Source organism: Mirounga angustirostris, unplaced genomic scaffold (genome assembly GCF_029215605.1).
Source record: "Mirounga angustirostris isolate CCGP_5_RB_7025 unplaced genomic scaffold, mMirAng1.0.hap1 SCAF_2, whole genome shotgun sequence".
In the NCBI taxonomy this organism is placed as follows: Eukaryota; Metazoa; Chordata; class Mammalia; order Carnivora; family Phocidae; genus Mirounga; species Mirounga angustirostris.
Genome location: NW_026991710.1, coordinates 73,912,707 through 73,931,097, shown reverse-complemented (window position 1 = coordinate 73,931,097; position 18,391 = coordinate 73,912,707). Strand labels below are relative to the sequence as shown.

The 18,391-nt window shown below is 35.7% G+C and overlaps 2 protein-coding genes across 11 annotated transcripts in view; one reads left to right on the top strand and one right to left on the bottom strand.

Annotated features, from left to right (window-relative positions):
• The window catches only part of CCSER1 (coiled-coil serine rich protein 1), a 1,348,832-nt gene that overhangs the window by 145,422 nt on the left and 1,185,019 nt on the right, over positions 1-18,391 (bottom strand). The window lies entirely within an intron of this gene.
• Positions 8,751-9,264, top strand: LOC135363609 (small ribosomal subunit protein eS24-like). The gene has a single exon (XM_064584802.1). It carries the CDS (start codon positions 8,785-8,787, stop codon positions 9,181-9,183), a length of 399 nt encoding a protein of 132 aa, XP_064440872.1. The 5' UTR covers positions 8,751-8,784; the 3' UTR covers positions 9,184-9,264.

Below are 18,391 nucleotides of genomic sequence, written 5' to 3'. Positions count from 1 at the left end.
TGCAGTATGCTGACTCTCAATACTTTGTGTTGAACCTTGAGGTTTGGGCTATGAGCAACACTTGGGAAATCAGTTTACAATGTATAGACAGTGAGGGAACTCAAGAGATGTTTACATAACTTAGAAAGTATGTGTTTACATTTCAAGAGACTGAGACTCAGGATCTTGGTGACATCTCTAGGTCATATAAGCTGGAGATGATGGGGTTTGCCTGCCCATTGGAGAGATTTATATTCCAAAAGGTTGGAGAACCCATTACCCTTTTCTTCCCATCTCAAAGGAACAGAAGTTTTTCTTTTTCCCCTCATTTTTTGGATATGTGCAGAAGGTAGCTTTTCTACAGTATAGAGGCATCTAAAATCCATTTTCTTTCATCCCCTCATGGGGTGTGAAGTCATTATCATAGGAGATTTTACTAGTTGTCTTTCTTTGTGACTGCAGGAGTAAACACTGGGGTAAAGGGGGACAACAACAGTGACAAATGACTGATATGTTTCTAATCCAGAACATCTTAGATGCACATTCAGGATGAAATTAATAACAATGATTATTCCAAACCAACAACCATCATTATCATCATCATCATGGCAGAGACTAGCTACAGTCTAGCTGCTAAATATGCAACAAATGGTATCTTTACTTCCTGGGCTTTGTTGTTCATCAGTATAGTCAGGTAACTAAGATTTGGCCAATAGAATATGGGCAGCAGTGAATGCCACCTCTGGGGCCCATAAAACCTACTCTAAAATTCCCTGCATATTTTCTCTCCTTTCATCTGCTGGATGGAAACAGAAAATCCAGTGGGATACTCAAATCTTAGATGTTAATCAAGCCACTAGACTGAAAGAGCCTGGGATTCAGCAAAACTATATAAAGGAGCCTTCCTCTAAACCCACCCTACCAATTGTCATTATTCTTAGATGTAAGTGTGAAATAAATCACTTCATTGTCAGAAGCCTCTAAGATTTGCATATGGCAGAGGAATGTTACAGATTTTAGCCTATGCTAACAGAGCAATTGAGTCTTATTAATTATTTAAAAAGATTCACAGTTGTACGTGTAAAAAAAAAAAAAAGGACCAGTGGAGCTCTTTGTATCCTCTCCTTTCCAATGGAATCCAGATAACTTTATGAATCAGGCACATTATATGTGTGATTATCTTATTTCATCTTCACAACAATCCTTTAAGGTATATATGTTCTAAAAGTCATAGAAAATGACTTTTCTATCATTTCTTATAATGAAGAAACTATTTAAAACCCTAAAAAGGCAAGAAAATGGAACTTTTGTCCATTATTAAAATGACAAAATAATGTGAGAAGGAAACCACCTCATTTTCTCACGCAATTTTCAATTCCTCCCATGAGTTAGAGATCCAGGAAGACATAGGCTTAGGGGCAGAGAAAGAGTTAAACACTATCTAGCAGACAAAATACATATAAATAGTAAGATCCTTGACTTCATAAATGAAGTGTATATTCAATCTAAGAATAAGAATAAGAATCCACTTTATATTGAATGGTCTACTTCTTAAATATTTTGATTTCTACTTTAAACTCACAATGTCCATATTTTCTTTCTTTAGACTAATTTAAAATAATAGAACATATTATGTATATGTGTGTGCATATATATACATGTATATATATTCTCTCATTTGCAAATCTAAAAGAGAGATTTATTCTATTCACACCTCCCTACAGAAGGTGCTGACCATGATTTCTACTGCTTAGTCAAATGTTCCTGTGATATGCTCTAGTATCCTTTGATGATTACCCTATCCCTTGAAGTTATGCAAGAAGGTCTACACATCTTCCCTTTAAATGCTCTGCATGTCACTGACTGGGGTGAGTCACCATGTCATTTCTATCCCTCTGGTCAATAGCAATGTTAAAGTAACAGCAAGGTGATGAGCTCTTTTAGCAGCATAGGGTGGTTATCATGTTTAGGTGTAAAATAATCCAGTAAGCAAGTAAACAACAGAATGGTATAAACTGGAATAATTATAACAACAACAACAAAAAGTTAAGAATATTAACGTTAGAGGAAAAGGCAGGACTTGAAAAAAATGTGATGTTAAGGATATAGATTTTTGAACAAGATTGACCCTCTAGTATACAGATATTAGAAATTGTACATAGGTCTTAAAGACAGAATCATCTCTAAGGTAGTAGAAAGAAGAGACTCTTCTCCCAATTATTTTTTATTTTGGATTGTTTCTGGGAACCAGCAACCAAGAAACTATGTTACCACAATCCCTAAATAGTCATTCTGCAGCTCCTTAACCCTCCACTTCACATAACACTCACCATCTATATAACTAAATAATAACCATAACTTCAACTCTAACAGCTGGTTCTCCCCAATGCTTTTCTTTCACTAAAATTTTCTATTAGAGTAATAATACTTGTATATGAATAGGACTTTGTAAACAAATTGATATAAGTCAATATGTTACCATTTTTTGATTAATAAAATCTATAAGAAACATTATATTTTATGTCCCACAAAGCACTCTTAGCAAAAAACATATTTTATTGTTCCATTTTTTTCTTTTTACTCAACAAATATTTATAACTTAATAAGATTAATTGAAGTTAGAGAGAAAGTGCCCCTTATTTCAAGAATGTCACTATCACTTCAAAAAGGGTCTCAAAGAAACTACATATTTAGTTGAAAGTGTATGGTAAAAAATTATCAAGGGTTACTTTAAAATTGACATATTATAAAAAACTCAAATCAAATAATTAATATTTTAAGTAAATGTTTTCTGGACTAAAAAAAATAGAATTTGAAGATATTCTTGAACTGGGATAATAAAGGTAGAAATAAATTGTACATGATATATATTTTCAGTCAAAATAAACTAAAGAATTAATTAAGTGTATTTATACCATTTATTCATGTGATTTACTTACAGTAGACTAAAGAAATAATAGGAATATTTAGGTATGTCAGGATAGAGATGGGAGCCATACAGTCAGTCTTTGGGAAGATGTAGATTTGGAAAAGTTTAAAAATTGGATGAAAGTTCTCAACAAAAAGAGAGACAAACCAAGAAATGGGCTCTTAACTATAGAGAACAAACTGCCAGTTACCAGAGGGGAGATGGGTGTGGCTTTCTGTGAAATAAGTGATGGGGATTAAAGAGTACACTTATCATGATGAGCACTGAGTAATGTATAGAATTGTTGAATCACTATATTGTATCCCTGAAACTAACATAACACTGTATGTTAACTACACTGGAATTAAAATAAAAAACATTTAAATTAGATGAAAGCTTTGAAACACATGGATTATGTGCCCCTTTCAGTGCTATGAATGTAGTAGTTATACAACAAATATTTCTTGAATTAAATAATTAAATGATTCATCTTCTATTTTATTTTCATTACAGGGATTGTAATATAAATGTATGACCAGAAAGAATGACTTGGACCAAGAAAAGATTAAATTCATAAAATGTCATTTTCACAAAGTAAAGTTAGTAGTATTGGAAATTTTTATTTATTCATATAGGCAAATGAGATAACATTTATTGGACACAGTAGAAATATCTGTATTAGTATTTGAGTGAATCTGATTCCTAACCAAATTAAATAGTACTGAAGCAACATTGGGAAATAACATTAAAGCTCTAATTCATAAATACAGAAGGTATGGCTGAATGGTGACTTGCACCTAGTAACTTGAAATCATTAGACTTGGAATAAATAAAATGATGGAAATACTGCAGGAAGTGGTGAAATATGATTTTTAAGATTCAGTTCTCAGAATAACTTCAAAACCTGGAAAAATCTTCCAAAAACAAAGAGGCCAAAATTATGAATATTGCTTTCAAGCTGAATAATAAAGAGTTTTAAAAAATGCATAACAAGCTTGCATACAAATACATTAAAAGATCCGGTTGGCAATATTATCCTAGCCATTTTCCTTTGAAATTTTCCTTCTTTCTTCTACCCACCTGTGTTTTTATCTCTTCCTCTACATTCACTGATTTAACCATGAATCAGACTCTCATTATCTTAGGTCAGAATTAAAGACTCTATGAACTGCCCTTTACTGTTCAATCTTAATGTAGTTTGCGGATCAAATTTTCCCTCTTGGTTTTAAAGGATTTCAATAATGTGACCCATTTCTATTCTTACGTGCTTCCACTCCAATTCTTACACATACATGCATTTTTGCCTTGATCAAATTCATATTTCACATCCTATTATACAATCCAATCCAATTTGCTTCAAATATTTGTTCTGCAATTATATTCCAGACATAGAACTGGAAGTTGAAGCTGCAAGGAAAAGCCACAATCCTGCCTTCAGTCTGGCTGGAAATAAAGTAAGTGATCCCAGCACAGTAAGTATTAAGGGAACATAAGGGGACACTGTTCAGTTTGTAGGAACTCAGATCCCATGGAAGGTGACACATGAACTTTCTCTCACCTCTACCCCTGGTGTTATTTTCACTTAAAACGTTTTCCCACTTTCCCTCCACTGATTTTTATCATGCTCAATTTTTTCTTGTGTGATCTAAATATTTTAGCTGCTTTTTAATATAAAGTACACAATCCAGCACTTATTTTTTACATTTAAGAAGAAAATAGTTGGGAAAAATAGAAATCCTTAGCAAATATTCTCCTTAAAGTTAAGACCTAAACAGATAAAGATAACTCCAACTGAAACTGTCCCTGGCAGCAAACAGGATGGTGGGTAATTCAAAATCAAGATGCTGAAAGAAGAGGATAGGGATAGGGCATTTTCTATGTTTACACTGGCTTAGATTTCATTAGATTTTCATTAGATTTTCAGAGAATAGACTTTGAAAGGAACACAACATACAACACCTCAGTTTAATGTTGATAGTTGAACATATACAAATATGTTTAGATGAACTCTTTAATAAGCTGCATGGTCTTTATTTCATAGTGCAAATTTAATCATTCACAATAAGTGGCTTCATTTAAAAAATAAATTAAAATCCTTAGATAAGGAGCTGCTTCAGGCTCTGTGATAGGCTGAAAGTGACCCCAACAATGCCCAGGTCCTAAGCCCTTGAACCTGTGAGTGTTCACTTTTTTTGGCAAAAGTGACTTTGAAGATGTTAACCTAAGGATTTTTAAGATTGCCCTGGATTATCTGGTTGGGTCCTAAAAATAATTAGGTGTGTTATAAGGGGGAGTCAGAGGAAAACTTGACTACAAAAAACAGAAAACAATGTGACTACTGAAGCAAGATGAAATTTTGCTGGTTTTAAAGATGGAAGAAAGGCCCACCAGCCAAGGAATACAAGGAATGCTGTTCCGGAAGCTGGAGAAACAAAGAAAGAGATTCTCCCCTTAGAGCCTCAGAGAGAGCACAGTCTGCCGACACCTTGATTTTGGCCCAATGTAACTAATTTTGGACTTCTCACCCCCAGAAGTGTAAAAGAATAAATGTGTGTTGTATTAAGCCACTACATTTGTGGTATTTTGTTAAAACTACAATAGGAAACTATTACAAACACTATTAAAAATAATTTCTTATTCATAATGACTTTGAAGTTCTGGAGCCTATATATATTAGATTAAAAAATATTAGAAGAGAACACATCGTTTTAGTGATGCTTCTTCCTATTTACATTTGTAAGAAACTGTAAATATACCTAGTTATAATACCAGACACAAAGTAGGTGTTAATTATTAGATTTTTTTTTCAAATCATCCATTTGTGTACCCAGGAGTTATTAGTTTCATAAATTACCTACCTTAAAACTAAAATATAAGGTACAGTAATAAAGCTACATATACTTTCTTCCATTTTCTTCCAAGCCTAGTATAGACTCATCTCACAATGCTGGAAAGCAGCATAGATTCAGCCAAGATATATAACACCTGCCAGATATGCTTGGGTTTTTTGGAAGATAGTACTGAGCAGCTAGGTAAAGATGAAGGGGTAGATGTACTTTGTCTAAAATAGATGGAAACTTAGCACACATCATTGAATTTGTACACTCCAAATGCTTAGGTTTAAAAGTCAGTAAGCCTGGCAAGGGAAAAGTGACAAAACATTTAAATAGATGCAAAATTTTCTTTAGGAGAAAAGATGTGCTCTGGAAAAAGTAAACACTTGTAACAGAAAAATAAATAGGGGCCTCTCAACTTCACAAGAAGTAGTCTTGAGAGATTTTCTGTGGCCTGACATAGAAATGACCCAGAGGAAAGCAGAATTCAAAATAAAATTGAGCAAAAGAAATCACCTATAAATGAACATGATCACTCTCTCAAGTAGACAGTGTTATCAGGTTGATGAGGGACTTGTTTCTGGCTCTGCTAAGTTACAGAACAGTAATTTTACCAGGAAATGTCATAAAACTCCAAATGCTAGGAATATTTATTTTTTAAATTTGCAGAATTACCATGAAATATTATCAAGTACAATTTTAAATGTCCAAATGACCATGTAGAAATAATAATCTATAGTGGGCTCAAATCCCTTACCCTTAAATTTTCTTTAGTTACATCAATTATGAATTATGAAACTCAGTAATGAAATGAAGTAACTTCATGTATGAGAGAGTAATCCAAAGGTTGCTCAAATTCAAAGTATAAAGGTCATTTGATACATGAAGGCTGGAGGATTATTTGAACAATTAAATCTTTGCTTCATTCAGCAACAGTTAGTAATCAGCAAAAGGTTAGTGATCTTTTTTTTTAATTATGTTATGTTAATCACCATACATTACATCATTAGTTTTTGATGTAGTGTTCCATGATTCATTGTTTGTGCATAACACCCAGTGCTCCATGCAGTATGTGCCCTCCTTAATACCCATCACCAGGCTAACCCATCCACCCACCCCCCTCCCCTCTAGAACCCTCAGTTTGTTTCTCAGAGTCCATAGTCTCTCATGGTTCATCTCCCCCTCTGATTCCCCCCCCCTCTTCATTTTCCCTTCCTGCTATCTTCTTCTTCTTCTTCTATTTTTTTTTTTAACATATAATGTATTATTTGTTTCAGAGGTAAGAGGTTAGTGATCTTATATTCCACAACTAAGGACAAAGTAAGGAAGAGCCTTCATTTGCAAGAAAATGAGGTAGAAAAAAAATCTTAGTAGGAAAGCTCTTCAGCTTGAACTGCAAGCAAAGAGCTCAACAGTGGTTGTCAAGAAGAAAGTGAGGTCTCCAGTCTTTATTAGCTTTACAGGTCAAACACTGAACCTGCTATACTAAAAATGAAGGAATTTACCCAGTTGTTTTAAGAAGTCTGAATTTTATTTTCCAGGTTTAGCTTCCTTAATACCTCAGCACATTTTGGTAGACAACATGCAGTTATTTATCTTTTTTTGCTATCATTAGGTTCATATCATTTCTGGAAATATTTTCGAAGGAGAAACCAAGATATATATTTAGATACGCTTGACATAAGTGCTTTGCCTGTGAACAGCTATACAATTTTTTTTTTTTTTTTTTTAGTATTTCTGGTATTGTACAGGTAAATGTGTAGAGTCGCCAATACAAATTAGTCTTATTAAGACAAATTTACATACAAGGCAATGGTTGCCTATTTTTGCCTTTGTCTCTTGTAGTTATGTGGAGTTTAGGCAGTTCAGGAAACCTTGTAAAATACCCTAACAAAAGGAAGTCACAATTCAAATTATTTCAGAGGCTGGGTATTATGGAATCTATGGCAACATGAAGAAGACATGCACTTATGAAGGCATTCAAATTAAACTTTAATTGTACTAGCAAAAGAGAGGATATCTATGTGTCAGTTTTGCCCTCTATGGATCACTATTTTGGGACTTTTGCCATAGAAATTACTTTCCAGGATTTGTTGAGAACATCTAAGCATACATTCCATAATGAGAACTAGATGCTAATCATGTATGTGTCATAGTGTATAGAGAATATTTTGATGCAAATTCTTACTAACATAGCCATGACAAAGCCTTAAGGAACTCAACTAAGAAATTGTTATTGCTCCAGTCCAAACTACAGTCCAGTCTCTTTTGGACTACACTGGGCCACCCCACTCAGGCTCATCAGAAATGTCCATTTCTTATTAATACCAATACTTATTAATACTTAATACTAAACTGGAACTTTGCTTTTGCACTTCAGGTAAAGTCCTTACTACTGAAGTTTTATCTTCAAGTTCTATAATCTTTTCTTTTGTAGTGCTTAATCTGATATTAAGCCTATCCAATGTATTTTTCATCTCTAGAAGCTCAAATTGGGTCTATTTTATATGTTTCATACTTCTCAGCATACTCATATTTTCCTTCCACCTTCTTGATTCTTTGGAAAATATAATGGCTCTTTTTTTTTTTTAAAGATTTTTATTTATTTATTCATTAGAGACAGAGAGAGAGAGAGAGAGAGAAGCAGAGGGAGAAGCAGGCTCCCAAGGAGCAGGGAGCCCGATGTGGGACTCGATCCCAGGACCCTGGGATCATGACCTGAGCCGAAGGCAGACACTTAACCATCTGAGCCACCCAGGCGCCCTCCATGTAGCAGGCCATGACCATGCACAGTTTTAATTGAATTGAGTCAAGAAATAAGTGAATCTGAATTCAAGAAGAAATTCTATATATTTCCTGAAGTATTTCAGAATAAATACCTGCTTTAGTTATAATAACTTCAGATTTTGAATAACCCTAAATATCTAACATCTTTTGTTTTATGACATAATTTCTTATGCATAGTATTTATTTTTATATGCTTATTCATCAAAATACAGAAAATATTTAAAATATAGTATCGCTCTTTTTTCCTCCCCGGCTGCTTGAAGCTAGGCCGCCGTCATGAACGACACAGTAACTATCCGGACCAGGAAGTTCATGACTAACCGACTACTTCAGCGGAAACAGATGGTCATTGATGTTCTTCACCCTGGAAAGGCAACAGTACCTAAGACAGAAATTCGGGAAAAACTAGCCAAAATGTACAAGATCACACCAGATGTCATATTTGTGTTTGGATTCAGAACCCATTTTGGTGGTGGCAAGACAACCGGCTTTGGCATGATATATGATTCCTTGGATTATGCAAAGAAAAATGAACCCAAACACAGACTTGCAAGACATGGCCTGTATGAGAAGAAAAAGACATCAAGAAAACAGCGAAAGGAACGCAAGAACAGAATGAAGAAAGTCAGGGGGACTGCAAAAGCCAATGTTGGTGCTGGCAAAAAGAAGGAGTAAAGATGCTGCAGTGGCTTTATCTGGTTGTGCAGATTTTTCATGAGAGGATCAATAAACTAAGAATGTTAACGTGAAAAAAAATATATAGTATCAAGTGGAAAAGGGTGCAGCACTTTTAATGCATTATATATTCATATTATACATCATATATGTTTATTGTTACACATGAGAACATACCAATACACACACACTACACAAAGAATTGTAGGGAAAATACCAGAATCTATTACTAGCTGCTATGTATTATTGGCTGGGAGCTATGAGTTTTTAAAAATGTCTTTTTTAAAACTTCCTGTGTTTCCTAAGGTTTCTTTCTTTCTTTCTTTTTTTTTTTTAAGATTTTATTACTTTATTTGACAGAGAGAGACACAGCGAGAAAGGGAACACAAGCAGGGTAGGGGGAGAAGGAGAAGCAGGCTTCCCGCCCAGCAGGGAGCCCGATGTGGGGCTCAATCCCAGGACCCTGGGATCACGACCTGAGCTGAAGGCAGACGCTTAACAACTGAGCCACCCAGGCGCCCCCTAAGGTTTCTATAATGAATATGCATAACATTTATAATATGAAAACAATATAGTATTTATAAAACACATTCTTCAATTTGTAAATCTTCTTAGTTGTATATGGATAATTCTCACTATCTAGAAAACTTGGTAGTTCAAAATGTCTTTTGCTTAATTAAAATCAATATGTCTTAAGCAACAGTCTTGCTTGGTTACTGCCTATTGTGACTTCATCTACTGAAGTCTTATCCTTATCAACTGACAAAAAAACCTGAGGAAAAAGAAGTCATTAAATAATCCTTCCCCTTAAAGACAAAAACAAAGGAAAGAAGACCTTTGTACTTCAATCAGATCAGCTATTTCCTTTAAAAATGAAATCCAGGGGCGCCTGGGTGGCTCAGTCGTTAAGCATCTGCCTTTGGCTCAGGTCATGATCCCAGAATCCTGGGATCCAGCCCAGCATAGGCACCTGGCTCTCTGCTATGCGGGAAGCCTGCTTCTCCCTGTCCCACTCCCCCGCTTGTGTTCCCTCTCTAGTCGTGTCTCTCTCTGTCAAATAAATAAATAAAATCTTCTAAAAACATTTAAAAAATTAAAAAATTAAAAATCTTGAAAGGTAGGGCATTGCACAGTAAAAAGCAGGAACAATCTAGTGGAATTTTCTGTGTTGAAAGAGACAGGAGAGGGGCGCCTGGGTGGCTCAGTTGTTAAGCATCTGCCTTCAGCTCAGGTCATGATCCCAGGGTCCTGGGATCGAGACCTGCATCGGGCTCCCTGCTGAGCCGGAAGCCTGCTTCTCCCTCTCCCACTCACCCTGCTGTGTTCCCTCTCTCGCTGTGTCTCTCTCTGTCAAATAAATAAAATCTTAAAAAAAAAAAAAAAAAAAGACTTAAGAAAAAAAAAAAAGAAAGACAGGAGATTGTTTACTTCTATAAGTGACTTCGGAGGCAGAAAAGCCCTCTAAAATATGAAGCATATCAGGAAAAAATATTTTTAAAGAACTTATACTCATTTTCGTGGCATAAAGTGAAACTGATTTGTAATTTCTCTTTGCTTTTAACAACACACCTTCTTTCCTATAATACTTAGGAACTCAACACATTAAAGTGAAATAAAGCCTTCACCTCTGTGTGAAGAAGGCGGTGGATTTTTAGTTACTAGCCTCATAGTTGGATTAATTGAGAACTGTTGGTGATGAGAACAGGCAAGGACAAAAAAATTATAAACGATATTTCTCATTATTATATATCGTTATTCTCGATATAAACGAGCATTTGACATTTTACTCCCAGTGGTCTATTAGCTTAAAAAAAAAAAAAAGAGAGAGACAATCAGCACTTAAAAGATTTGTGCTCAGTTTGTATCATGTTGCTTTACTGCTACCTATCATTAGATTTTTACGTATTCTAGAACATTTGTATAAAATATGCCCTTCTAGGTTCATCTTGAAGAGTCTTTTCTATTGAAAAATTAAATAATTTAACTTATGCTACTTGTTTTAGGTGGCTACCGAGCTTTACACATTGCCGTCTATTCAGATTCTCACATGTTCTTCAGTTTTCATTTTTAACTCCAGTAACAGATGCCACCCTAAGACTGAGGGAAATATTTAACTATAAGTGATCACACTCCATCAATAAAGCTAACCTTTCCATAATGTTCCTGCATGTTAAGTGTATACATTAATTGCAAAAAAAGGTAATGAAATATTGAATGAGGGAAAATGTATCACATCCAACTCTCATCTTTTGTTTTCTTTTCTGAGAAACCCAAACCAAAGTCAGGGCACATAATTTCAGTAAGGAGATCTCCTCAGGCTCACTGAGGCTATTCTTATATTTATTATTAATAACTAGGGAGAATTTCTGCCTATACATCTTTGGATATTTGGAGAAATATATTTTGAATTGTTAAATTGTATAATGGGATAGTTATCTAATAAAGTATTACTAAAAACGCCATAAATTTTTGCTAAGAATTTTTATCTAAAGGAATTACATACTTTGATGCTTTTTAAATTTTTTGATTACTAATATTAATTATTTTAATCATTAATTCTGAAATTGTGATGATCTAAAAGTCTGTTTATCACTAGAGATGTTTTAACCTATAATTAGGTAGCTAAAAACTATAGGATAACTCTCTCAACATTTTATTTATTTATTTTTGTTTTATGACATCATTTCTTATGCATAGTATTTATTTTTATATGCTTTCAATCCGTACAGTTTAAATCCCTTCATGGTCCCATCAACTATATTCAGAACAGACAGCTTCCTCCCAGGATGAGATGCACTTAATCCCTACTCAGTGATCCATTATTCTGTTATCTTTAGAAATTAACCAAGAATACAAGTTTTATTATTGAACAAGTTAATATAATCAGACATTTAGTCCTTATTTCTTCCTTTCTCTACCAAAGTCTGAATCATCATTTCAAAGCAAAGGTGAGAATAGTAAGCACAGCCTCTTTAGTTTCTTTAGATCCTAATACATACTATAAGAGTGAATGAAGATAATATCCAGGGCTTTGATAATATATGTGTAGCCAACCTGATTCAGCAGGCAAATATGACAAGCCCAGCAGGACTTTATTCACATTCCATGTGCAAATGCTAGAAAGACTGCTTGTATGGGAAAGGGCCTCACTAGCCCTCAGCAGGAAGTTACCAGGCATCAGATGTTTTCTGTCTGGATTGATCATAGTGGCTTTTTGAAATTTTCATGTACACATTTTTGGAATTTCTTTTCTGGATGTTGAAACACTGCACTTTTCCTAGTTGTCCTGCTCTTTCTCAGACTAGGCCTTCTCTGTGGCTTTGACTTCTTTCCCAGTTTGGGTTCACCTGTGGCCACCTGCCTGTCTCCTGCCTCAGCTGGCCTCCATCCATGTTTTAAAGGGATATACCTGGTATAGAAGAAATAGCCCTGAGTAGGATGCCAAAATAGGATTACGGTCTTCTTTGTCACTGATAGTTTGATCTTAAGTATATAATTTAACCTTTTTAAAGTATAATTCTTTTATTTACCATTCTACAGAATTACTAACAGTGATATCTCTATGTATTTGGCAAACTTTTGCAGCTGTCTAAACAACATTTTTATTTATATGTCTTAAAGCAGCAGACCCTCAAAATATCCCAATTTGATGTCATTAACTTTTCCATGCTTTCTACTACCTCCAAAATAATTAACTCCCATAGAGGCTAAAAGTGATAAGAGATTTCTGGAGAAAATGGAACTTGACTTTAGTCTTTAAGTTATTCTTGCTCCTTCTTTCATATATTCTTAAACAAAATATGTAAATGATAGTACATTTATTGAAATCTTGCTATATGCCATGCACTGTTTTAAGTGATTTACATACATTGTCTCAATTAATTTAAGTCCTACCAAATGAGAATGATGTTTTGAGAAAATGAAATAAACCCAATGTGCCTAGAACATAGGAAATATAAAGGAGGATGACATGAAATAAGACCAGTGAGCTAATTTTGGGTTCAGAACATGTTGGGTCTTTTATGTAACATTGAAGATTTTCATCATTAGAGAACAAGAAGACTTACTATCATCTAAGTGGAGTGGTATCATAATTATTCTACCTTCAGTGATAAAAGCTGAGTGGAAGGACCAAGATTGGATGTGGAGAGACCAGAAAAAAGCATATTGCTCAAATACAGTTAATCAATGGAACTTTCTCCTACTACTCTGGTATACTTTTCCCTCTTTCACTTATGAACTCGTATCTCAATTATAGTAACATGAGCATGGGTTTGTTGTTATTGTTTTTACAATGTAGTGTTTTGAGTCAAGCGAAAGTAAGATAAAATCAAATTATAGTCTGGGGTTGAAACTATGAACTCCAACTGAAAGTTGATTCTGGTTACATGAATAATTAGTTGAGACATCTCAAGTTAAATTTAAATAGTGTGAATATTTTTCTTCCTTGCATTTAACTAAAATTATTAGCATAAATATTTCTTGATTGTTCATCACAAGTTTCTAAAAATCTACAGAATGCCTATATAAATACATGTATTTGAATATTATTAATGCATTAAGAAGCAACAAATGGTACTCAAATCTTCCCCAACAATATTCTTCTAACTCATAAAAGATGAAAAATAAAAGAAGCAATTTACTTTTGAGTATTTAAAGAAAGTTTAACTGTGGATTTCCTAAATGTGTAAGATGCTTTTGTCATGCAACTGTAATAACATGAGGAATGTTAGATGAGTGCTGTCACACTAAAAGCAAAATGCTCAGCTTCTACCACCAAACACCAAATATTGTTCTTGGGTAGGCCAGCAGGTAAAATCACTGAACATCATGGAACAGAGACAAAAACCTTCATTGTCACATTAGGAAGAAACTGTTGTGCAAAATGCTCTAAATAAATCTCAAGCTAAAAAAATAAAATACATAAACTCACATAGAAATACCTGATGGCATCATGGTTGGACTATGCGTCTCACCAGGACCCTAAGCCTTGGAGAATCTTGAAATGGCTCCGGATCTAAGAAGACAGGTTCTAAAGAAAGCCCTTTGTCATTTATATCAAAGAAAAGTGCTGTGACAAATTCATTCAGTCAATACAGGGTTTCCATTAAATCCTATAAAGTAACTGCTATTGAGAACTCTTATTTAAGACACCAGTAAAATGGATAAAAGTAGAGTTAAGATGGCAGAGTAGTAGGAGGATCCTATGCTTGCCTTGTCCCTTGAACACAGCCAGATAAATAACAAATCATTCTGAACACCCAGGAAATGTATCTGAGGACTGAGAACAAACTGCACAACTAGAAGACAAGAGGCCACACTGTGGAAGTTAGGAGGTGTGTAAATGTGATTTGGGGGAGAAAAGAATTACCAGTGATGCAGAGGGAAGGGAGCCATGATCAGGGAGAGAGGAGAAAAAGAAAGGGGGAGAGAAAGAGAAAGAGAGGGAGAACAGAACACTGGGCATTGCACAAGAAAAACACTTCCCAAAAACCATCAATAGGGAAAATGAGAGGGGCTAATTATCATGAGTTTTTAGAAGTAGCGGAGCACAAAGTCTGAGGTTTTAGAAGTCTGGGCCATAGAGGGGTGGAGCTTGGGGGTGTACAGGTGCTCCAGTGGAGAAGGAGGGCAGAGGCCTGGGAGAAGACAGCATAGTAAGAGGATCCCGTGGGTCACACTGGGAGAGACAGTCCCCCTTCTTAGAGTGCATGTGGGAGAGGTAGCACTGTCTCTCTGGGGACAAAAGAGCCAGCAGGTGCCATTGAGCTGCCCCATTCGTTAGCAACAAGCAGACACCTGCTGAGGGCACCTGCTGAGGGATATGGGCTTTAAGCTTCACCTCACCATAAAATCCAAGGCCCTGCACATTTGTGTGACTGCCCTTCTGGGGCAAACTGGCACCAGCCACATCATGGCAAGACCCTCCACTAGAGGATCAGCATGGATCCATGCCATGCTGGGTCCCTAAAATTTGGCGTTTTGAATCTCAGCCAGTGAGCCTAAGATAAAACACTGGAGCACTGTGATCCAGGTGGGCAGATGGCTTGGACACAGAATGAAAACAGGGATCTCAGGGATACCTAGGGCAAATGAGGATATTGTTAATTCTTCTGTGAGGGCTTCCTGAACAGCAATCAGTGCAAACTCCCCTCTCTGGGGACAAGAGAGCTGGCTGACACCATTTTTACCCCTGCTCATGAGCACGGATGGACTTCAGTGAGCAGCACAATAGAGGTCAAGCACAGTGGAGGCTTGACTCGCTTACATGAAGTTCCACCCCCTGCACTCTGCAGGTGCTTCTAAACTAGGGCAAGTGTGCCTGAGAGTCAGAGCAGCAGTGGGGCTTTCCCTCAGAAGACCAGCACAGACCTGTCACACAAACCAAGTGTACTGACCATAGTGTGCTGCAGATCTTCAGCTCTAGGGGAAACAGGATCCAGGCTCTTTTAACAAACAGACCTAAACACACCTGGTTAAAACTCACCACACATTGGACAAGGTCCAAACACTCCCTACAGCAGGCAAGGAAGAACTCTGCAGAGGACTGACTTAAGGGAGAGAGAAGCCAAAATACAACAGCAGAGTACAAACAACATACACCAGAAACACTTCCTGAAGCATTAGGCCCTGGACAGTATATGGCTTCTTCTTAATACAACCTTACTCTCAGAAGCAGAAAATGTAATGGGCTTTCCTAATACGCAGAACACAGAGACCTGGAAAAAATGCCAAGACAGAGGAATTCAACCCAAAAGAAACAACAAGAAAAGGTTACAGCCAGGGATCTAATCAAAACAGATATAAGTAATATGCTTGAACCAGAATTTTTAAATTTTATTTGTATTTTTCAAAAGATTTATTTATTTATTTTGAGAGAGAGAGGAAGAGTGAGCAAGGAGAGGGGCAGAATAAGAGGGAGAGTCTCAAGCAGACTCCTCACTGAGCAGGGAGCCCAATTCAGGGCTCAATCCTGGGACGCTGAGATCATGAGCTGAAATCAAGAGTTGGCCACTTAACCATCTGAGCCACCCAGGTGCCCCTGCTTGAACCAGAATTAAAACATACAATCATAAGGATACTAGCTGGTCTTGAGAAAAGCATAGAAGACACCAGGGAGTCCCTTACTGTGAGATAAAAGACCTGAAAGCCAGGCCAAAATAAAAAATGCTATACCTAGATGCAGAACTGACTAGATGTAATGATCACAAGGATAGAAGAAACAGAGGGATGAATTGATGATATAGAAGATAAAATTATTGAAAATAATGAAGCTGAAAGAAGAGGGAAAAAATATTGGATCACAAATGTAGACTTAGGGAACTCTGTGACCCCATAAAGTGTAATTACATCTGTATAATAGGAGAGGACGGAGAGGGAAGAAGAGAGGGAAAAAGGGTCAGAAGATAAATTAGAGGAAAGTATAGCTGAAAACTTCCCTAAACTGGGGAAAGAAATAGACATCCAAATCCAGGAGGCACACAGAACTCCCATCAAAGTCAACAAAAGGAGACCAACACCAAGATATATGATAGTAAGATTTGCAAATTACAGATAAGGAAAGAATCCTGAAAGCAGCAAAGAAAAAAAGATCCCTAACTGAAAAGGGAAGACAAATCAGGTTCACAGCAGATCTCTCCACAGAAATATGGCAGGCCAAAAGAGAGTGGCATGATACAGTCAATGTGTTGATTGGGAAAAATATGCAGCCAAGAATACTCTACCCAGCAAGACTGACATTCAGAGTAGAAGGAAAGATAAAGACTTTCCCAGAAAAACAAAAAAAAATAAAAGTTTGTGACTACTAAACCAGCCCTGCAAAAAATAATAAAGGGGACTCCTTGAGTGTAAGAGAAAGAACAAAAAGCAACAAAGACTAGAAAGGAACAGAGAAAATCTCCAGAAACACTGACTTTATAGGTAATACAATGGCACTAAATTCATATCTGTCAATAATCACTCTGAATTGAAATGGACTAAACACTCCAATCAAAAGACATAGGGTATCAGAATGGATTTAAAAAAAAAAAAGACCCATCTGTATGCTGCTTACAAAAGACTCATTTTAGACCTAAAGATACCTGCAGATTGAAAGTGAGGAGATAGAGAACCATTTACCATGCTAATGGGCATCAAAAGAAAGCTGGGGTAGTGTACTTATATCAGACAAACTGCATTTTAAAGCAAAGACTGTAACAAAAGATAAGGACACTATATCATAATAAAGGAGCCTATCCAACAAGACTGAACAATTATAAATATTTATGCCCCAACATGTGAGCATCCAAATATATAAATCAGTTAATAACAAACATAAAGAAACTCATTGATAACAATACTATAAAAGTAGGGGACTTTAACATCCCACTCACTGCAATGGATAGATCATCTAAGCAGAAAATCAACAAGGAAACAATGGCTTTGAATTACACACTGGACCAGATGGATTTAACAGATATACTCAGAACATTTCATCCTGAAGCAGCAGAATACACATTCTTTTCAAGTATACATGGAACATTCTCCAGAACAGATCACATACTGGGTCACAAATCAGGCCTCAACAAGTACAAAAAGACTGAGACCATACCAAGCATATTTTCATACCACAATGCTATGAAATTTAAAGTTAACCACAAGAAAAGATCTGGGAAGACCCCAAATACATGGAGATTAAAGAACATCCTACCAAAGAATGGAAGGGTTAACCAGGAAATTAAAGAAGAAATAAAATAATACATGCAAGCAAATGAAAATGAAAACACAGCAGTCCAAATCTTTGGGATGCAGCAAAAGCAGTCATAAGAGGGAAGTACATGGCAGGATAGGCCTACCTCAAGAAGCAGAAAAGTCTCAAATACACAACCTTACACTTAAAGGAACTAAAAAAAGTAAAAGAAAATAAAGCCTAAAGCCAGCAGAAGGGAAATAATAAAAATTAGAGAAGAAATAAATGATATAGAAACAAACAAAAAATAGTAAAACAGATCAATGAAACTAAGAGCTGGTTCTTTGAAAGAATTAATAAAATGGATAAACCTCTAGCCAGACTTGTCAAAAGAAAGGAGAAAGGAACCAAATAACTAAAATCATGAATGAAAGAGGAGAGATCACAACCAATAGTACAGAAATACAAATTGTTTTATGAGAATATTATGAAAAATTATATGCTAACTAATTGGGCAATCTGGAAGAAATGGATAAATTC